General features: G+C 53.3%; 8 protein-coding genes across 8 annotated transcripts; 7 read left to right on the plus strand and 1 right to left on the minus strand.

The window, feature by feature from the left end:
- Positions 1-1,186: 1,186 nt before the first annotated feature.
- Positions 1,187-2,802, plus strand: BO94DRAFT_529540 (LIP-domain-containing protein). Its single transcript, XM_025610467.1, has one exon. It carries the CDS (start codon positions 1,225-1,227, stop codon positions 2,476-2,478), a length of 1,254 nt encoding a protein of 417 aa, XP_025472891.1. The 5' UTR covers positions 1,187-1,224; the 3' UTR covers positions 2,479-2,802.
- A 203-nt stretch (positions 2,803-3,005) lies between these two features.
- Positions 3,006-5,175, minus strand: BO94DRAFT_619312 (GMC family oxidoreductase). The gene is made up of 3 exons (XM_025616852.1): positions 4,601-5,175; positions 3,334-4,551; positions 3,006-3,285 (listed from the first exon to the last, which is right to left on the minus strand). Exons 1-3 carry the CDS (start codon positions 4,920-4,922, stop codon positions 3,068-3,070), a joined length of 1,758 nt encoding a protein of 585 aa, XP_025472892.1. The 5' UTR covers positions 4,923-5,175; the 3' UTR covers positions 3,006-3,067.
- A 1,356-nt stretch (positions 5,176-6,531) lies between these two features.
- BO94DRAFT_453343 (M3 family metallopeptidase) lies at positions 6,532-8,708 on the plus strand (the record flags this gene model as incomplete). Its single annotated transcript, XM_025607562.1, has 5 exons — positions 6,532-7,749; positions 7,799-7,934; positions 7,979-8,135; positions 8,169-8,444; positions 8,489-8,708. 5 exons carry the CDS (start codon positions 6,532-6,534, stop codon positions 8,706-8,708), a joined length of 2,007 nt encoding a protein of 668 aa, XP_025472893.1.
- Positions 8,709-8,984: 276 nt separating this feature from the next.
- BO94DRAFT_529545 (uncharacterized protein) lies at positions 8,985-9,877 on the plus strand. The gene is made up of 2 exons (XM_025610468.1): positions 8,985-9,114; positions 9,161-9,877. The coding sequence occupies exons 1-2, from the start codon at positions 9,012-9,014 to the stop codon at positions 9,811-9,813; spliced, it is 756 nt and encodes a 251-aa protein (XP_025472894.1). The 5' UTR covers positions 8,985-9,011; the 3' UTR covers positions 9,814-9,877.
- Positions 9,878-11,984: 2,107 nt separating this feature from the next.
- On the plus strand, positions 11,985-12,812 carry BO94DRAFT_453971 (uncharacterized protein; the record flags this gene model as incomplete). The annotated part of the gene is made up of 1 exon (XM_025607587.1): positions 11,985-12,812. The coding sequence occupies one exon, from the start codon at positions 11,985-11,987 to the stop codon at positions 12,810-12,812; it is 828 nt and encodes a 275-aa protein (XP_025472895.1).
- Positions 12,813-13,821: 1,009 nt separating this feature from the next.
- BO94DRAFT_529547 (alpha/beta hydrolase) lies at positions 13,822-15,050 on the plus strand. Its single transcript, XM_025610469.1, has one exon. The coding sequence runs from the start codon at positions 13,978-13,980 to the stop codon at positions 14,932-14,934; it is 957 nt and encodes a 318-aa protein (XP_025472896.1). The 5' UTR covers positions 13,822-13,977; the 3' UTR covers positions 14,935-15,050.
- Positions 15,051-15,628: 578 nt separating this feature from the next.
- BO94DRAFT_505181 (uncharacterized protein) lies at positions 15,629-17,155 on the plus strand (the record flags this gene model as incomplete). Its single annotated transcript, XM_025609528.1, has 1 exon — positions 15,629-17,155. One exon carries the CDS (start codon positions 15,629-15,631, stop codon positions 17,153-17,155), a length of 1,527 nt encoding a protein of 508 aa, XP_025472897.1.
- A 180-nt stretch (positions 17,156-17,335) lies between these two features.
- BO94DRAFT_619318 (putative C6 transcription factor) lies at positions 17,336-19,831 on the plus strand. The gene is made up of 4 exons (XM_025616853.1): positions 17,336-17,473; positions 17,523-18,044; positions 18,094-18,467; positions 18,512-19,831. Exons 1-4 carry the CDS (start codon positions 17,366-17,368, stop codon positions 19,737-19,739), a joined length of 2,232 nt encoding a protein of 743 aa, XP_025472898.1. The 5' UTR covers positions 17,336-17,365; the 3' UTR covers positions 19,740-19,831.
- The last annotated feature ends 307 nt before the right edge of the window (positions 19,832-20,138 follow it).

Genomic DNA, 20,138 nt, shown 5'->3' on the forward strand with positions numbered 1-20,138 from the left:
ACAAGATATACCTGCAGCAATTGTAGTAGTCGTAGAACATATCAACCTGATATTGACAGCCCTACTAATGGCCTTGCTGTGTAGGAACACCTGTAAGTTGCCTAATGATAGCCAGTATTCCACTACTCAAGCCTCTTGCATTCATCAGTAACCAACTTCTGCCTTATGTACTCGCACTATATCACTGGGTAAGGGACCGGCCATTGGAATGTGCTGTCACATCAGCTGTTAAATTAACGCCTAATCTCTACGGCAGAGAAATACTCCGACACGACGATCCGATGATCAAGCAAGTCTCCACCTAACGGTGCCCGGTGAGGCGACTCCACCAGTCGAGTATTTCTGCCCATTTCAATACACCGACATTGAGCCACGGGCTATTGATTAGAGTGTTCTAGAATTTTCTCTGGATAGATAGCAGCGGTGCTATCATGGTTGCTACAGTGCTGCTGCATACTACATCATGTATGTATAGCACAGGTATGGAGTGTGGCATGGCTGAACACGTGTCTGCCATGCCTCCGCGTGCCACTGCACACATGCAAAACAAATCCCGCATCAATCTACTGTAGATGCACGTGAATCAACTCATCCGAACCGAGGCCGCAGAATCAAGCCTTCCCCTCATCTGACCCGCGCCGGCTAGTTCTCTGCAGCTCATCGGCACTGATTCCTGCAAACCACCGGTAAGCGAGCGCTTACCGGAATCCTCTTCCACTTCTTGAAAAGCTGCATCAAAACCACCCATAAGCGACAATGCAGCCTCTCAGAATTGTTGGCAACATCAACAAGCGCGAGGCGAACAGGCAACCATCCGGGCCATCCGGGCAGCGCTCCACCGTGCGTCATGGCCCGCCGAACCGCCCCGGATGCTCTCCCGCTAAGTCGGCCCTAACACGAGCTTCATCCCCCAGCCGGCATGGCGCGCCCCTCTCAACCATCTTCTAAGCCTGCTACTGGCCAATTCCGCGGCCCAACTTGCCGGCGCCCGAATCAAAGCCGGGGATGGACATCCTCCGCCCACTTCCTACTGGCGGGTTCGGCCAACCATCCAAGCCACGGATCCTGCCATGCGCGCCTTGTTTACGGTCAACCCAGCAAACCCTGCAGCCTGCAGTCAGCTCCAGCTCACAACCATGGAATATTAATACACAGCAATTCCCAAGCTTCCACCTCCTCTCCCTCCACGCCCTCCCACATCTCCTCCCCCTCCCCACCACCACCATGCACCTCTCCTCGGTCCTCCTCCTAGCGGCCAGCAGCCTGGCTGCAGCCCTACCCACCCTCAGCACCGTCCCGATCCCCCCCAGTCAGGATCCCTGGTACACTGCCCCGGAAGGCTTCGAACACGCCGAACCAGGCGCCATTCTCCGCGTCCGCACCGCCCCCGGCAACCTCACCTCCATCGTCGGCAACGCCTCCGCCGCCTACAACATCCTCTACCGCACCACCAACAGCCAATACAAGCCCTCCTGGGCCGTCACCACCCTCCTGCTCCCTCCCGCCGCCGCCGCCGCCGCCATCAACGAAAGCGCTCTCCTCTCCTACCAAATCGCCTACGACTCGTTCGACATCAACGCCAGCCCCAGCTACGCCCTCTACTCCAACCCCCCGGCCGACATCGCCGTCGCCCTCAACCGCGGCTGGTTCGTCAACGTCCCGGACTACGAAGGCCCCCTGGCCTCCTTCACCGCAGGCGTCCAATCCGGCCACGCCACCCTCGACTCCCTCCGCTCTGTCCTCTCCTCCGGCTTCGGCCTCAACCCTACAACCGCCCGATACGCCCTCTGGGGCTACTCGGGCGGCTCCATCGCCAGCGAATGGGCCGCCGAACTCCAAATGCAATACGCCCCGGAACTGAACATCAGCGGAATCGCCATCGGCGGCGTCATCCCCAACGTCACCAACGTCATGGACACCGTCACCTCGACCCTCAGCGCGGGCTTAATCCCCCCAGCCACCCTGGGTCTCTCCAGCCAACACCCCGAAACATACGCTTACATCCTCAGCCAACTGCACCCCACGGGCCCATACAACCGAACCACCTTCCTAGCCGCTAAATCCATGACTCTCACCGAAAGCGAACTCACCTTCGCCTACCAAAACATCTTCAACTACTTCATCAACGGCTCGTCCACCTTCCTTAACCCCATCGTCCAGAAAACTCTCGCCCAGGACGGATACATGGGCTACCACGGATTCCCTCAAATGCCCGTCTACGCCTACAAAGCCATCCACGACGAAGTCAGTCCCATTGGCGATACGGACCGTCTGGTGAAGAGATATTGTGGGGTGGGTGTGAATATTCTATACGAGAGGAACGAAGTCGGTGGACATTCCGCGGAACAGGTGAATGGTGATGAAAGGGCTTGGCGCTGGTTGGGGAGTGTGTTGGGTGGGACGTATGCGGAGAGTTATAAGAGTTTGGGATGTACGGTGAGGAATGTGGTTGTTAATGTTACGAGTTCGCCGCTGTGACTTGTGATTTGGGGTGTTGGTGGGAACGAGAAGGGGGGGAATAAAAGGGAGGAGGGATTAGGGATAAGGGGGGAGGGTGATGGCTGTGTATTCACAGTGGATGTTAATGTACAGTATGCATGGGTGGTGGTGGTGGTGGATTATGGTCAATGTATATACATGTGGTAATTATCTACGACTTTCTTTAATAGCATGGATATGACTGTTTTGTGGTTGACTGTGGGGATGGTGAGGTGTTGGGTAGAAAATACTCTATAGTCTATCACCAAATCTTGGGGTAAATATTCTGTACATGCATGCATCCGGCACTCAGAAAATGAGAACAAAGCAGACTGTTTATGGTCTATTATATGAATAATCATGACAGTGCAAAAATAGTGTATAATGAATTGTAATCGATAGATCATTGATATGACTGGAAGTACTTATGTTGAATATCCGGCACTAAGATCAGAACAATGAAGACGATTTTGATGGTCTAATATGTTTAATGGTGAAAGCAAAGTGCAAGAAAGTGTATATATAAGGTCTAATCTATAATCTATTAACAACCTGGGTGCCTATCCTTCACATGTATACATCCCGGCACTCAGAACAACGAAGAATCAGCCTTGATCTGATCGGCGATCCGCTCCGCAACCGCATACAAAGTGCTGACCAAGTGACCGCACACCTGGAAAGGAAGCACCGACGCATCCACCACGCGGACATTGCTGGTACCATACACAACATTCTTGGTATCCACCACACCACCCTTCTCCTTGGGCAACATAATGGCAGTACCAACCGGGTGGAAGTTCGAACGGTCTGGTCATCATTAGCCAGGGTCATGTATCAATTGAGGTATAAACTTACACTGGGTAAAAAGCCACTCGGTCCACACCTCCTCCGAGGCATCCGCGGCCACGTCCGAGAAGCCCGGAGTGGTCTCCTCCACAACAATATCCGACAACGGAGCAGACTCAAAGGTCTTGCGGATGTACTTGGAAACCTCGATCTGGCTGTCCAGATCCCAGTCGAACTTGTAGTAGTTGGGGTTGATGGTCGGGTAGACGGTAGGATCGGCGGAGCCAATGTGGACATTACCACGAGCAAAAGGCAGCAGAGCCCAGTACTGGGCGCTCAGACTGTCGGTGCCACCAGGGTAGTACAGGATCTCGGCAATAGGGATCTGGCTGTTGAAGATCAGGTCGTACTGCACCTTGAACATGGCTTCCAGGACCTCGGCCGACATGGTACCGCTGCTGACCTTGGCGGTCTCATTGGCCCACTGCTGGAGCTGGCTACGGACCGATGCAGCGACGGTCGACGTCTCGTTACCGTACACATCAGTGACGTTAGGGTAGATGACAACCTTGCCACCAGTGAGGCCAGAGGGGGTGGAGGCATACATGCCCGCGTTGGTCTGGTCCTGGAGGTTTTCGCCGACGGTGGGGAGGTCGACCTTGACCGTGATGTTGTACTTGTCGAGGATAGCAGGGTTGCCGATACCGGACAGTTCCAGAATGGCAGGGGACTTCAGAGCACCGGCGGAGACAATCACCTCCTGGCTGACGTCGATAACGCTAACGGTGCCATTGGCGGACGTGATCTCGACACCAGCAGCGGTGATGTCACCCTCAGAGGTCTCGTCGCTCCACACAAGGCGGTTGACAAAGGTGTCGAGCAACAGGTGGAGGTTAGGACGGGACTCGATGGGCCAGTAGTACGCACGGGCAGCATCCTCACGCACGTACGCGGTGTAGTTGATGGTGGAGGGGAAGACGTTAAGACCACGCATCTTGCCGCCGTTGACATCCTCGGTCCATGGCACACCGAGTCCTTCGAACGTCTCGTTAAGCAGAGTGGTGAGATTGTTGACCGGGATGTCGGGCCATCCCACGGACAGCGGTCCGTCCTCGCCGTTGACATCGGCGTCGTAGGTAGCTCCCTCGGCGCGCTGGCTGGCGGTGGGAGCGGTCAGGTTCTCGCTCTTCAGGTAGTACGGGAGCAGACTGTCCCAGGTCCAACCCTCGTTACCGATGGTCTGCCACGCGTCGATCTGGACGTCTTCGGCACGGGTATATGCCATGCCTATGCGAGGTTAGTAACTTTCCGTCGAGTAGATACAGCATGAACGTACCGTTGATGGCACTGGTTCCCGACAGAGCCTTGCCTGCGCGCAGCGTCTGGGTCAGGTCGCCGGCATAGGGCTGGTTGACGGTCTCATACTGCCAGTCGATGTCGGTGCCAAAGGCCAGTCCGTAGCCATCGACATCGGTGACATTGTAGTTGTTCAGGACGGAGCCACCGGCTTCGATGATCAGAACAGACACATCAGGGTTCTCCGAGAGACGGTTGGCGATGACAAGACCACTGGTACCTCCTCCCACGACGATATAATCGTACGTGGGGGCTGCAAGGGCTGTCGACAGAGCGCCGAGGAATGTCAAGCTTCGAACCATCTTGTTGCTGTGCTCGCTTTGATGTCTGCTGGCATTGATCAGGCCGTGTCACCCTTTTATAACTTTCTCTCGAGCGGACTTTTCCTCCTGAGACGCATGTCTAATCGCTTGCTAATCTTCCGTCAGCGAAGGGGTGTCCACTGGATGCTTGGCTGGCGGTCTTTCGAAATCTCGGTATATTGCCAATGATCCTGGGCTGCTGTGCCGCGGTCGATAGGATCCACCCAAACACATCGGCATGCCGAGCACGCATCGGCCTGAGACAGCCCAGCCACTAAGGCCTCCTAGCCGCAACACTCCTGGTGGCGTTCCCTAGGGCCTGAACTCTGCAAGGATGAAGGATCACCCGATAGGACCGTGCAGGATGCAGGTTTGTAGAATGCAGATATGAGAGTTACAGCCAGAGGAAGGATGAAAGGGCATCCTCCTCACCGTTCACTGCGCTCATGGAAGTCCCGGTCGGTGTGAAATGATGAAATCACTGTCCTGGCCAGACCCTGAATGGATCAGGCCCATCTTCGTCGGACTAAACGGGTCTTCCCGCGGTCAATCGACAGAAATTTGCTCAACTTGAGGAATCCATAACTACTCCATTCCATCCTGACTAAAGGTTTGTCATCGCTGCTTGACCCACCTGGTGATCGCCAGCAAATCGGCGAAAGGTTTCCCCTGCGCAATCTGATCATGCACGGAAAGTGGGTTGCTGATTTCGTCTTTCGGATTCGGAGGATCGTACGGCCGAGCGTTTTGCAGTGGGGTGGAGACGACGGGACTCGCCCGAGCCAATCCACAATTGATTGAGTTATCTCGGTGAGGCATTTCATCTCCGACGCTATTAGTGATATTTTGATAAGCCACCGGATTTCTCGCCCAAATAACATCTATTGGTCCTCTGGAGCAGAAACGTTGGGTTAGAGCCTGCAGCCATGACACTATTGAATCATGGCTAGTCTCGGATCGCAGTACGGAAAACCCGGTGCCTGAAGGAATCCTTTATATTGCTCGGTGGTGGGCCGAGCCAAGGATTGGCAGCAGGATTAGAAACCAGGCTCGTGCCCTTGGATCCTCGACGACATCGAAATGGTTGTCCCATGCTAGGATAGATTCCTTACAGTCTTCGTCAAGATGGTCAATGTGGTTCTGTCAACTGCTTGTAGCATACAGCAGTTGGCCATTCCTCCGCCAAGGCTCCATGCAAGGGCAGGTCAGGTGTCAGGCCCATCCGGTGAGTTTCTACAGAGTGGCATCCACAGGATCAGACAGGGATCAAATCCTTCTGTCTCCTCGCGCTAGGGCTCGCCATGACGCATGCTGATAACGGTGATTCACACGTCAGATATGATTTGAAGTTCCCCTGAGACGGTGCGAGTTAGCTCCACACTAGCTCGATCAAGTATGGTATCATGCAGCCATTCGCTGCTCGCTGGCTCATGACTTCCAGCACAGCTCAGGTGACCGTAGATGCCTGGTCGGTCATGTGCAGCCTTGTGGCCATTGTTTCCCCTCACGCCTCACCCTGCTTTGTGTGCTCTATCCCCTCAGTCCAGATTTCGAAATCTACACTGTTACCTGCTGTATCTGCTGTACCCTGTATCCCGTATACTGCACCATGACTATCCCGGAATATGCCCACCTACCGACTTTCGACATCGCGCCCGCAGCTCTTCTAGACAACGCCACCCGGCTTGTCAAGAATGTCCAGCTGCATGTCGATAAGCTAGTCGACTCGGTCTCCGTAGAGAGCGCCACCTTTGACAGTATAGTCCGTCCGTTGGGAGATCTGGACAACGAATACAAGTACGAGGTTCAGTACATTGCACTATTCCAGTCCGTCGCACCATCGCCCGAACTACGCAAAGCATCGTCAGAAGCAGTGAACCTGGTGGATCAGGCGTACCTAGCTCTGTTTCAAGATGAACGCCTTTTTGCCCTCATCGACGCCGCATATACCAGAACCAATGATATCCAGGATGAAGAATCCACGCGACTCTTGGCCCGGTTTCATCGCATGTTTGTGGATAACGGCCTCCAGTTGGTCGGGACGAACCGCGATCGGTTCAAGTGGATCGCAAAGCGGTTGCTTGAGCTGCGAATCCAATTCATGAATAATATTGCCAGTGACCCTGGTAGCCTGCGGGTTCCTAAGGACGCTCTGGAGGGTCTAGATGGTAATATGCTCAAGAGCCTCGATGACAATCCGCTTGGGGTCCGCATTCGTCTCGACCGACCCACAGTCAGTGCTGTCTTGGGAAAATGCAGCGTAGCCCAAACACGTCGAGACGTCTTCCTAGCCAGCCAGTCAATCTACCCCGACAATGTCGGATTATTCCACGAGGCTATTCTCCTGCGAGATGAATCGGCCCGCTTGCTGGGGTTCCCATCGTTCGCTGCACAGCAGTTGCGGCATCAGCTGGTCAAGACCCCCGGTGCCGTCAATGACCTGCTTGACAATCTTGCACACAAGCTGCAGCCGATCGCACACCAGGAACTGCAGGCTCTGCGGAGCTTAAGCGGTTCCGAGCTGCATCTCTGGGATTTTGATTATTACCACCGCCGCATGCTCCAGGAAAAGTACCAGGTCAACCACGACCTCATCTCGGAGTATTTTCCTGCGGAACATACCATTCAGCGCATGCTCAGCACATTCGAGAGGTTGTTCGGTCTGTCCATCACTGAAATTAAAGACAAGTCCGACCAACACGTATGGCACCCCGAAGTCAGAGTGTTCACTGTTCGCGACCATGGCTCGCTCCTGGGCTATCTCTATACCGATATCTACCCTCGGGACGGCAAGTACAATCATGCGGCCAACTTTGATATTCACCCAGTAGGTCTGAGACTGCATGGACCATCTGGTGTTCGCTAATGTATGCCAGGGGTTCCATAAGAAGGATGGAACACAGTCTCCAGTCTCCACAGCCCTCGTGTGCAATGTATCCCCGGCTACACCCGGCCTGCCCGCACTTTTGCAGCACCGGGAAGTCATCAGCTTATTTCATGAGCTTGGTCACGGTCAGTCGCGTCAAAGCTCTATGTCGCTTGCTAATCATCTGCAGGGATCCATGATCTCCTGGGTAAAGCCAAGTACGCGGTATTCTCTGGACATCGAACCGTGCGAGACTTTGTAGAGGCGCCGAGTCAACTGCTGGAATATTGGTGTTGGGTGCCCGAGTGCTTGCAGCAACTCAGTTGTCATTACTCCTACCTGCCTGAGTACAGTGAGCGGTGGTCGAATGATGCAAACAGACCACCCAAGGAGATACCCGAGAGCCTGGTCCAGAGGCTTGCTGCCGTGAAGCAGGTAAACCAGGGGACTCTAACTCTGAGACAGGTCGCGTTCAGCAAATTCGATATGCAAATCCACAACCACCCTGGCTCAGCGCCCATTGCAGAAGTATACAATTCCCTGCTACAAGATATGACCCTCCTTCGGGGTCCAGGGGGAAAGGATTGGGGGCATCATTATGCCACCACCTCCCACTATATGTGGGGACAAGAAGCAAATTACTTCTCCTACCTCTAGTAAGTGCTGTGATGGGTACAAAAATTTGTCTAACCCGGGATAGCACGCGTACTCTGGCGGCGGAAATCTGGGCATCCAACTTCCGCGATGACCCGATGAGTGCGAAGGCCGGACAGCGCTATCGAGAGATTATCCTGGCGAAAGGCGGCAGTGTAGATGAGCTGGACATGATCCGGGAATTTTTGGGACGAGATCCCTCTGCGGAGGCATATCTGCAAGATCTCGGTGTAAACCAGGCTCAGACGCCGTCCGTCTGCAGATGATGCGGCAGCTGTTGATCTATCCATTACACGGAAAAGGTAGTAAGCAAGGCTGAGGCACGTCTTGGCATGGCGGACCATAGTTGGGATAACCTCCGTGGTGCGGGAAGCAAGACAGGACGGCGGACAGCCAAAGTCTCCGCGGTTCGACGGAGACTTTGCGGGGGCCGCCGCGCGCCGCATGTACATAAAGCGAGGGACTCGGACTGTCCACTGGGATAGCCAGCAGCGCATCTCAATCATCAGACCTAGTGTTACATTCAATATCCCGCATTCACTTTTAGATTCAGATCTTCGAACTTCAACATGGAGAAGCAACAACCCACGGTGGCATTCTTTGGAGCGACGGGCGGGTGTTTGAACGCATGCCTGGCCTTGGCGCTGCAGGCCGGCTACCACTGCACCGCATGTTCGTTTCTCCGTTCCGGTGCTGCTACGCTTACTAACCATTCCAGTGGCTCGCACGCCTTCCAAACTTCACGACCTCCTTCATCAGCACAATGTCTCCGACTCCGCCATCGAAGACTATCTCACCATCACGCAGGGCAATGTGACCGATATCCAGGCTGTCCAACAGACCCTGCATCACAATGGCCGCCCCGTGGACTTGATCATCTCCGGCATCGGCGGCAAGCCCCGCTTCGATTGTGTCTTTAAACCCACCCTCGACAATCCCACCGTCTGTCAAGACGCCACCCGGACCATCCTTGCCGCCGCCCAGTCATCCTCGCGCAAGCCCCGGCTAGTCGCCATCAGCACCACCGGCCTGAGTAACAAGCGTGACATACCCGTGATGATGATGCCTTTGTACCACTGGCTGTTGAAGGTGCCCCACGAGGACAAGAAGGTGATGGAGGGCCAGATTGTGGCCGAGATGGAGAAACCGGTGGCAGAACGGGCGATTGACAACTATCTGCTCGTCCGGCCCTCCTTGTTGGTGGACGGCAACGGCGACGGGCTGGCCAAGATCAAGACCGGCACCGACACAAACCCGGCGATCGGCTATGTGATCTGTCGCCGGGATGTAGGTCTTTGGATCTTCGAGAATGCGATTCGGAGAGCGTCCGACAGTCCTTCTTGGGGGCAGATAGTGACTCTCACGGTTTGAGCAGTTGGCAGGATGTGGCGTTTTGAAATCGGAGGCACGGGCGCAAGGAGTGTACATCGTCATTTATCCATTGCTTGGTTCTGTAGCATGAAATGCACATTAGTATATAGGACAATCAACGTCCATAACTTGGTAGCCAAGTGTAGACTCAACTGGAGACTGTGAGTCATCGACTCGCAGCGTCAAGTCAGAGACATTCGGTCAAGCAAGGGCATAGGTCTAGCCACAAGCTATCCATCCATCGAAACGAAACGAATGCCTGGAGGATTGTATTGTCTGGTTGATTTCAGGGAAAGCTGCCGGTTGATGTGATCCAGAGTGAAGCGCTGCGATGCGCCGTCATTCTGCCGGGCTATCACGTGCGGTACAGGGCGGTCTGTAATGACGTCATTGTAGCTCTCCATCACGGGGCCTGCGCTATCCCCGGATGGGGAACCCATCAACATCTGGACTCCCCACCTCAACAGAGAGAAGAGGATCTTTTCTTCCGGTACGAGGCTTCAACATACTGCTTTCTCGTTCATGCTAGGCTAGATGCGATAAGGTTGCTCATATTGCGTGAGCTCAATATTTCTCTGTGCAAAACTAACTGGGAGACAGCTATATATATCCGATCTGTATACCACAAACGATCACCACCTTATTTTTGAGTAACTGTGAGCAAACCAACAAAAGGGACTCGTCTTTTTGCTGCCCAAGTAAAGAACTATCTTCGCATACAGTGCCCCTTCGACTCCAGGACTAAGAGTATAACTTCAAATACCAGCTTCTAACACTGACACGGGAGCAGCGTCCCAGTGTTGCCATGTCCGGCGGCTACGGGTGAACCGACAGTCCGGCATCTACAGTTTCATGCGGCCAGAGGTTAAATCCCACTAGTCGTGAGGAAATATGTGTCCAACGACCCCAATCACCATATCGAGCTCGTCTGCTCGGACGAAACAACACACGCAGGAATGGGTTGCGACTTGGTTAGGAGACTGGTACACCCTACTTCCATATCAAGGACACTGATGCCACATGAGAGGCGGATCCAGGTGCCGGAACATCTGAGTCGAGGAGCTGATGTGAGCAGTGGCTTACCCGAGTCCTTTTGAAGACCTGCGCGGAGATCACAATATCTCTATCCATGGAACAGTGTGAGGATCAGCCAAGGTGGATGTCCAGGCTATCTCTTTTCAGAACATCAGCATTGATCCGTCTGGAATGAACGCTGTTATACTTTTGATGCGAGGGTCAAGTGGCGAGCTGGAATGACATGATGGCTGGCCTTGACCACCTGGATTGCAGTGAGACACGGGTTTTTCGATAACCGGGCTACTACGGGCAATTCGCGTATAGCATATGAACTGATCGCAAGCTTTGGGGTCCCGCGTGCGACAATCAGCTGCCTCCGAACTGGTGGTCATTTTTCCCTTTGCTCAGCAGATCAAATGCATCCTTCTAAGGGAGTCTAGGAAGCCTCTGCTGACGATCGATAACCTGACACTCGAACTTGAAACATATGCAGATTGTTCTCAGCGCCTGACTGCGGTACGACATCGGGATGGAAGGGATACCGGCCAGCCCGGCAATCCGGTTCCCGATAGAGAAGTGTCGACCCATGCCATATATGGTAAATGACGCTGGAAAGCAGAATCAAGGCTACGGCCTTGAATGTTTTCATAGAGGCCTGAGCCGAACAGTTAAGCTTCATGATCTTACGACAACATCTCCTTTACACGAGGCAGTTTTTCAACGATGCCGCACAGCCGACTTGTGGTATGGAATGTGAGCCGACCAAACAGGATACTCCGTACCTCGTCGCTTATACTGCACCGCCTGGCTAGAGCGCTCAGTGTGTTGATCATAACCGCGAGTGGCAACACAGACTCCAGGGGTCGAAGATATTAACTCGTGGGCCGTGAGAAGAGCCGCTATGATCACAGGGCTTTGCAACACGATGTGCAATAGTCTGGCGTCACCAAGACTGCGAAAGCAAGGGATGAGGGAGTATATAGCTGATAGCTGGTAAGGAATGTAAGCCAGAGCTACCAGCCGTTCCTTGATCTCTGCCCATGAGAATCGAGTTGGGGATATAAACAAAGCTCAGGACTCCGTGGAAGACACTCCGGCGAGAGATATCACATCGTTTCTTATTCTTGTGTCACCTTGGAATCAGATCCGTCAACATGAAGACCTATAGTCTCTTGAGCACAGTTGCCCTTCTTGGCTCATTTCCCTTCGTGTCAACCAAGACCATCAACTTTGTCGCACATCAGGATGACGATCTCCTCTTCCTCAGTCCGGACCTGATCCGAGACATTCTTTCTGGTGAACCCATTCGCACCGTGTTTCTGACCGCGGGCGACGCTGGTCTAGGATCGGACTACTGGCTGGGCCGTGAGCACGGCTCCCAGGCCGCCTATGCGCGCATGTCCGTCGCCAGCAACAACTGGATCGAATCCGACGCCGGCATCGATGGGAAGGCCATCACCCTCTATACCCTGCAAGATGATCAAGATATCTCCCTGGCGTTCATGCACTTGCCCGATGGCAACCTGGACGGAACCGGGTTTGCGGCCGACGAGAATGACAGCCTGCAGAAGCTTTGGGATGGATCAATTGGCGAAATCAGGACAATCGACGGGTCTGGGACTACATACACCAGAGACGAGCTGCTGAAAACTATTGCCGCTCTGATCGATGATTTCGAGCCCGACGAGGTCAAGACGGGCGACTATGTGAACGACTTTGGCGACGGAGACCACAGTGACCACTACGCCACCGGATATTTCGTTGACAATGCGTTGAGGACGTCCAACAGCGATGCCGGCCTGACTGGATACTACGGCTACCCAATTCAGGAAATGGCGGTTAACCTGAACGACTCGGATATTGAGGACAAGACCAACATCTTTTACGAGTACGCGGCATATGACACCGCGACCTGCAGCACGGCGGATAGCTGCTCGAGTCGGCCTGAATCTTCGTGGCTGCTGCGTGAGTACCAGGTTTAGGGAGATGGAGTTGGGTTGCTACGACCACACGTTATGTCTTTTCCTTCTACTTTCTTCACCATTAATTTGTACTTTAATTTCACGACCACTGGTATGTTATATGACAGCCTGTTTTGTGTATTTAGGGGGGGTCATCATGTTTGGTGTCCGAACTCGAGATTGCATATCACATTTCGGAAGATCACTCAGTACTTGCGCATGACCAACAGTATTCGAATCTGCAGTAATCACCCCCTAGGAGAAGACCTCTTGTTTGTTTACTGATGATCATTTCTCGATTAAATTTCGAATACGAGTCAGTCATTGATCTGTGACAGGGGTACATTCCGGGGCCGGGATTGAGGAATGTTTTTCCTCCCATTTGGGGGCAACACATACCGGAGGAGATCATACTTTCTCTCCCACTGTCTGTTCAACTCGGTAACAGTCTGGCATAAGCTTTCATTCAGGGCCTGGTCGGTTCGCTTACCCACGACTTTGCTATCGCTGGCATCTCGCGGCGTTCTGGGATACCATGCCAAAGCATCATATCTGCCACCAAACTCAATCTTTCAGGAGGAAACAAAATTCTTGTCCAAAGCTTATCATATTCAGCTTTTCTCAAATGAAATGAGCCGACGTGGTTGCTTGGGGTGGTTGCTATGTAGTAGTGCCTAGGCCGCTCCATGTGCCTTGGCAGAAGTGATCCCTCGATAAGCTCGTGTGCTTTATGCTTACTTAGTTCATGGCTGTCTCGGTAGGTGAATCCCGTGAAAACAACATTGCTCAAGATATCGGCGCAGGGTAAAGTTGGGAGCGCCTCATTTAATTTAGACTTCGCTCTGTTTTGAGGCCCTACCGGAGGGATGGTGGTTCCAATATCATCAAGTCTTGTCGAAATGGATGGATCTAGACTGGGTTCCCAGTCAAGGAAGATGTAGCGATTGCATCTGATTGGTTGGTGGAGACGGTGGGGTCCGTCTGTTCTCTCGCGTGGCGAACTTCATGGATTTTGAACTCACTCCGACGATAGCAGTATTTGACAGTCTCCAACACATCCACCGTTTCCAGAGCGTCTCATATTTATATTTGCTCCTGAGCTTGGATAGTTGAGTCAAATTCACTTCAGGGCTTTTAGCCGGTTACTTGGAATCTGCAAGGTTGGGACCAACCAAATCCACGCATCATGGCCAATCCACCAACCCTCGTCTTTATCCCCGGTTCCTGGCATCAAGCGACATGCTACGACAAGGTTATTAAACCCCTTCAAGAGCAGCATCAGCTGAAATGTATCGCCGTGACCCTTCCCTCAACCTCCGGGGACCCCGCCGCCACCTTCAAAGATGACCTGGATGCGGCCCGCGATGCCATCTCCAACGAGACCACCAATGGACGCAACGTGGTCGTCATTGCGCACTCCTACGGCGGCATGGTTGGCAATAGCGCGGTCAAGGGATTCGCGCAGCCACGCGACACCACAACTCGGACTCAGCCCCCAACAGGCTACGTGATCGGCCTCATCCTCATCGCCTCGGGCTTCAGCCTGACCGGACTCGCCTTTATGGATCCGTTCTTTGGCCATCCCCCTCCTTACTGGCGGGTCAATAGCACGACCGGCTTTGCTGAGCTGGTCACGCCTCCACGGGAGCTCTTCTACCACGACCTGCCAGAGCAAGAAGCCCAATACTGGGTTTCCCAGCTCACCACCCAGAGTCTGAAAGCATTGTTCGAGGGGAGTGAATTCACGTATGCCGGCTGGAGGGATGTTCCGGTTTGGTATATCGGCACCATTGAGGATCATGGATTGCCGGTGTTGGTGCAACGGATGCAGGTGGGCATGGCTAGGGAAATGGGAAGCCATGTAGAGCACAGAGAGCTGCAGACGAGCCATTCACCGTTTTTGAGTCAGCCCGAGGCGACGGTGGAGATTATGCTCGAGGCTGTTGAGGCGTTTACTGGGAAGTCAGCTGCAGCTACATCTGCGATTGTTGCACGTGGCGATATAGCAGTACCGAGGGCGATGCTCTGGCAGCCTTTGACGTGGTTGAAATTTGGATTACCGCTGGTCTTTGGTCGTGTTGTAGGAAGAGGCATTCTTTTGTTTGGTTGGGGGAGGAGATTATGGAGGTCGACGTTTGGTTAAGGCGCTGCTTCTTGATGCCATGGCGCGACGTGGGTACGCCGATGCTGTAAATAGAAAGATTGTGTATATTAGAAATCTCTTCTCTAGCATAATATTGACGATTTGGATAAATGCATATTTGCGATCGTGGAGTCTGGCCGACATCATTTGGTGCATTTGGCTGATATTGATACTGCCTTCCCTATGGAAAACTCTGGTGTGCTTTTGTACTTTCATTCTTTTCTTTCATCCAGAATAATACCCCTACCGGCATTCTTAAAAATCAGTGGCTGGTGATGGATATCGGCCAGCTCGGCATGTGGAGGGAGTACTCCGGCTTGGGTGAAACCTAAGTCAATCCGCTGGGTGCCAGTCTCTGCCACATTATCAGACTTAGGCTGTCTGAAGTCGGCAGGATTAGGTCCGGACTAATGTTGCTAGGTTTTGAGCGGTCTGGTTGATGTCCGCTTGGCCGCTGCTGGCTCGGAGTTTCACCAAAATCCGCGGAGTTTCACGCAGTCGGTCAGCATGTTAGCTCCGACGATGAGACCACTGAACACCGCCCCTGATTTAAATAATTCAACCAAAGAACTAGCATCATGAATATACGAGAGACACTAGAAAACTTGGAATTGAATGTCCTATACCCATTTTCTGCGCAACAGCATCCCACCAGAGTGCAATGGCTCCTGTCGAATCCACTACCGACTCAATCATGTCCACAAAAACCTGTGATCCCAATTCTGAACCGGCTGGCGTTGACAAACCAGGCTCAACGAGCTTTCCCTCTCATTTCTCCTCCGGCTTGCAAGAGGCAATCTTCATCCTTGTCATCGGCCTGTCCCAGCTTTTCTCCGTCGGCGGGATTGGCAACACGGCCTTCTCGGTGGAACAAATTGGCAGCGCGCTGAATGCGACCAGCAATGCACAAACCTCGTGGTTCCTTGCGGCATACGCGCTGTGCAGCGGAGTCTTCGTTCTGGTAGGGGGGCGCCTCGGAGACCATTTCGGACACAAATATGTGTTTCTCTTCGGCTGGATCTGGATGGCCATCTGGTCTCTGATCAGCGGGTTTGCGCACAACGTAATCCTTTTCGACTTTGCTCGAGGGATGACGGGGGTCGGTAATGGCGCTCTGGTTCCCAACTCCTTTGCTCTTCTGGCGCGAGCCTTTCCACCGTTATCAGTCAAGAAAAACATCGCGTTCGCCTTTCTTGGTTTCTGCGCCCCGGCAGGCTACATCTTCGGCGGTCTGATCGGGGCGGCGTTTGCAGAAAAGGTCACCTGGCGATGGGGATTCTGGTTCTGGGCCATTGGCTGTCTCGTCCTGGGTATCGCCACGATGGTGGTAGTCCCCCACGGTGTTGGCTCTCCTATTCCGGGGTTGAGTCTGAGGCAGTTTGACTATATTGGGACGTTCACCGGCATCACGGGTCTCGTTCTGTTTGCGTTTGCGTGGAATCAAGCATCCGTGGTCGGGTGGCACGAGCCTTATACATATGTCCTTTTGATTGTCGGCATCATCTTTATTATCGCCTTCGTGTTCTCGCAGTCTCGGGTGCCTGCCCCAGTACTGCCCAACTCTCTTTGGACCCGCCGAGGGTTTGCCCCGGTGGTGACGGCCATGTTCTTCGGCTGGATGAGCTTTAGCATTTTCCTGTACTACACGACCACCTTCATCCTCAGTGTTCATCGGGAGCGGCCTCTCTCGGCCGTCGCCGAGATGGTTCCCTTGGTGATTGGGGGCTTGTTTGCGACAGCCTCGGTCGGCATCTTCATCTCTCGGGTCCGGGCACAGTACATCTTCGGAGTATCGATGTTTTCCTTCTTCATTGGCGATCTGCTGATGAGCTTTGCCCCGTACTCGGAGGTCTACTGGGCGTTTATCTTTCCTGCCTGCTTACTCGTTGTTGGAGGACCCGACTTGTCGTTCGCGTCATCGGGGATCCTCATCACCAATGCGGTGCTGCCGGAGGAGCAAGGGGCAGCCGGGTCCTTTATCTCTACCGTGGTGCAGTATGCCATTGCTATTGGGCTGGGAATTGCTGCCACCGTGGAGGGACATGTCGACCAGGGTGGAAGCAACATGATTATGGGATTCCGGGGTCCTTATTGGCTGGGGGTAGGGTTTGCGGCGGTTGCGTTCCTGGTGGTGGTGCTGTTTGTGAGAGATCACCGGTTTGATGGGGAGCTGGCAAGCGACGAGGAGAGCTGTGCGGTAGATGAAGAGAAAGACCTGTAGATTATTTCCATTGACTTAAATCAGAGATTACCACTGAAATCCACCGAGTGAATGAATGATACACTATTGTCGGTCATTAGGCCAAGCGGGGCCGAATAGCCGGGGCCTCTCAACTTCCGCCCGCCAAGTGGCCGTCCTTCCTGCCACCCATCTTACCATCTTACCATCTTACCCATTCCCCCACTTCTCCCTCAGGGATTCTATTCATCCATGCCTCCCAAAAGAGTCGCGCGCTTGAGCACAGGCACCCAGAAGCTTACAAAATCCTGTTCACGATGTAGAGCTTCCAAGCTCAAGTGTGATCGCAAGGAGCCATGTGTACGTTATGATGATCGCTGGCATCCCGCTCCAGGCTAATATCCCTCAGATAGAATGTCTCAAGCGCGACATCGGCCATCTTTGCACCAAGGATGAGCGCCAGCCCAGGGCAAAAAGGGCCAAGGTCACTCCCAGTGTCGATGGCAGTGACTCACAAGTCCAAATCGCCGATCCTGGTGTAAATCGCAGCACATCACAGCCGAAAGATTCAGAGGCCGAAGAGACGGTACAAATCCTAGAGAATTACGTCGACGACGCCTCTCTCGAGCGAACATCATGCGTGGTCGCACCGGACCTTCCCAACCCCTACTGGTCGAACCCTCGACAAGTGGACCAGGTTTCCTTGTTGCGGGAAATAATCGACTCCGTCCCGGAAATTGACATTATTTTCTTGCTTCACGATGTGTTTCTCACTCGCTGCCAAGCACCTCTTGGGAATGTGGTCCATACACCGACCTTTGCGAAACAGGTGGAAAGGTTCTGCGACTGCCTTCGTCTTCCGTTGGAGGAGAGGGTCATGGCGTTGCTCGACAAGATGTCTATGGAGATGATTTCGTGTCACCTCATGGCGGTGTGTATGCCTATCTCTGTCATCCAGCTTATGCTTACATCCTTCGCAGCTTGTGTTAGGCCTCGCCTTTCATCCGGCGCCCACTATACTTGGCTGGTCAGCAACCCCGCTTACTCTTCGGGTGGAGGAGCTTCGAGGATCAGATGTGCACGCTAAGGCGTGGAGATCGCTTGCTCTGCGGTGTCTTCAAGGGCATGTATCGCTATTTTGCGGGTCGGTCGCCGGCCTACAAGCAGCCGTCATGCTGCTGCTCGATGGCCATGGGGATCCATCCACGCTGGATGTAATTCTAGCTACTGCAATTGCGGGGGCTCGTAGACTTGGTTTACACTTGCTCGGAGATGCCAAGCTAGCCGCTGCGTCTATTATTGGCCCCGAGTCGACGGAGCCACATATACGAACGGAAATTGGCATTCGCATATGGTGAGTCACAGCAACCAACTGATTTACTTGTCTAATGAGACCAGGTGGGCACTCGTCATGCGAGACTGGTGCCGCGGACAGTCATTGGGCTACTATAGTATTCATCCGGCACAATTCAACACTCGGATGCCACTGCACATCAATGACGACGATCTCCGCCTACCGACGGAGAAAGTTGATGCGTATGGGCATATAACCGAGCGACCTCGATCCGAGTTTACAATGCTTTCCTACACCCTGTACGCGCTGGAACTGGCGGTTCTTGTGCGCGAGTCCATCGACATTCGGGGACCTGTTCGACAATCAAATCCAGACCAGATGCACAAGCATCTCAACAAACGATACGAAGAACTCGTGGTGGGTCTACCATCTCACTTCCGACTGGGAAGCAGTATTGGACTGAATGCCACCGGTCCTCTGGCAGCCATCCCAGTACATCGGTGGATATTGCATCAGCAGCTCTGGAGTCTATTCCTGCGACTACATCGAGGAAGTTTGTCCACGCTGGGCGGTCGCATGTCCTGCCAACTACTGGCGCAGAATATCATCAGCACTCATGCGCAGATCAAATCCCGCTGTACTTTGTGTCGCTCTCTGACTACAGGGGAAACCCAACTTTTCAATGCGGCCGCAGTGCTGGTCATGGGGTTGTTGTTCTCGCCGAGTGATGGGGATTGCTCGGGCTCCCAGTTGGCTCGGATGATGTCGCGAGACAAGGTGCGAGAAGCTATAGAGCTGTTACAGACGAGTGAGGTAGACAGTGAGTCGCCCTCTTTGACGCCCATGGCATGGAAGACTGCCCAGAGAAGTATCCACGCCTTAGAAGCCTTGATGAAGCTAGAGGAGGAGGTTTCTGGGGACGAAGATCCAAACGCAGATGAAAGTATGTTCAGGAATGGTGCCAGCGTATCGCTCAAAAGCAAAGTGATGAATGTCTTGAAGTCACTTCACAATCCCGCTACAGAACCAGAAAACACAAACATCGAACCATTTTCATTTGACATGACCACGCCATTCCCCATGGACAACACGGGATTCCATGAAACTGATGTTCTCCCGGGCCTCTCCAATGATCCAAGCTGCAGCTTCTGGCAATTCTTGGATTTCGACTTCTTCCCTGGGCTAACTGGAAAAGACATACCCCCTCTGGTTACAGACCAGCAGGGTTTTGGCGGGTGGATGCCTTTTTCTCCTTCTTCTGGTCTGGCTCAGTCGTCTACTACTGGGACCCCGGGATTTCTGGATACAGAGCAGTCTGATCTCCAGATCTGACCTGTAAATCCCTCCTTAATGCACACAGTTCTACCTCTAATTAACCACTTGCTTTCCGAAATCCATTTTACATATCATTCTATCTCAACCGCATCAAAACCTTTCAAACTCGTCTCCCGACCTACCATACCGTATCTAGACTATATATGTGATAGCCCAGACCCAATAACTGCAGATATCATAAAACACCTATCAAATCCCCTCAATCCACCCAATCCAACAAGAACATACATCCACAAACCAACCATTTCCCACACCTCCATCCTCAACCTCCCCACACCCCTCTTCGGCGCTTCATACTCCCAAGCCCCGCAACTCCGCCCCCACCGACATGGATATAGAGGATGAAGTAGACAGACAGACATGATTATTTCTAACTAAGAAGTCATCCTCGGCCAA

Source organism: Aspergillus sclerotioniger (assembly GCF_003184525.1).
Source record: "Aspergillus sclerotioniger CBS 115572 chromosome Unknown BO94scaffold_1, whole genome shotgun sequence".
NCBI lineage: Eukaryota > Fungi > Ascomycota > Eurotiomycetes > Eurotiales > Aspergillaceae > Aspergillus > Aspergillus sclerotioniger.

What these genes read in the sequence shown, in the direction of transcription:
- BO94DRAFT_619312 (XM_025616852.1), bottom strand. Translation starts at nt 4,922, where the DNA reads ATGGTTCGAAGCTTGACATTCCTCGGCGCTCTGTCGACAGCCCTTGCA. An exon ending in GGGAACCAGTGCCATCAACG is followed by an intron (nt 4,552 to 4,600) that starts GTACGTTCATGC and finishes AACCTCGCATAG; the next exon opens with GCATGGCATATACCCGTGCC. An exon ending in CGAGTGGCTTTTTACCCAGT is followed by an intron (nt 3,286 to 3,333) that starts GTAAGTTTATAC and finishes AATGATGACCAG; the next exon opens with ACCGTTCGAACTTCCACCCG.
- BO94DRAFT_529540 (XM_025610467.1), top strand. Translation starts at nt 1,225, where the DNA reads ATGCACCTCTCCTCGGTCCTCCTCCTAGCGGCCAGCAGCCTGGCTGCA.
- BO94DRAFT_529547 (XM_025610469.1), top strand. Translation starts at nt 13,978, where the DNA reads ATGGCCAATCCACCAACCCTCGTCTTTATCCCCGGTTCCTGGCATCAA.
- BO94DRAFT_619318 (XM_025616853.1), top strand. Translation starts at nt 17,366, where the DNA reads ATGCCTCCCAAAAGAGTCGCGCGCTTGAGCACAGGCACCCAGAAGCTT. An exon ending in GTGATCGCAAGGAGCCATGT is followed by an intron (nt 17,474 to 17,522) that starts GTACGTTATGAT and finishes AATATCCCTCAG; the next exon opens with ATAGAATGTCTCAAGCGCGA. An exon ending in TTTCGTGTCACCTCATGGCG is followed by an intron (nt 18,045 to 18,093) that starts GTGTGTATGCCT and finishes CATCCTTCGCAG; the next exon opens with CTTGTGTTAGGCCTCGCCTT.
- BO94DRAFT_529545 (XM_025610468.1), top strand. Translation starts at nt 9,012, where the DNA reads ATGGAGAAGCAACAACCCACGGTGGCATTCTTTGGAGCGACGGGCGGG. An exon ending in CGGCTACCACTGCACCGCAT is followed by an intron (nt 9,115 to 9,160) that starts GTTCGTTTCTCC and finishes TAACCATTCCAG; the next exon opens with TGGCTCGCACGCCTTCCAAA.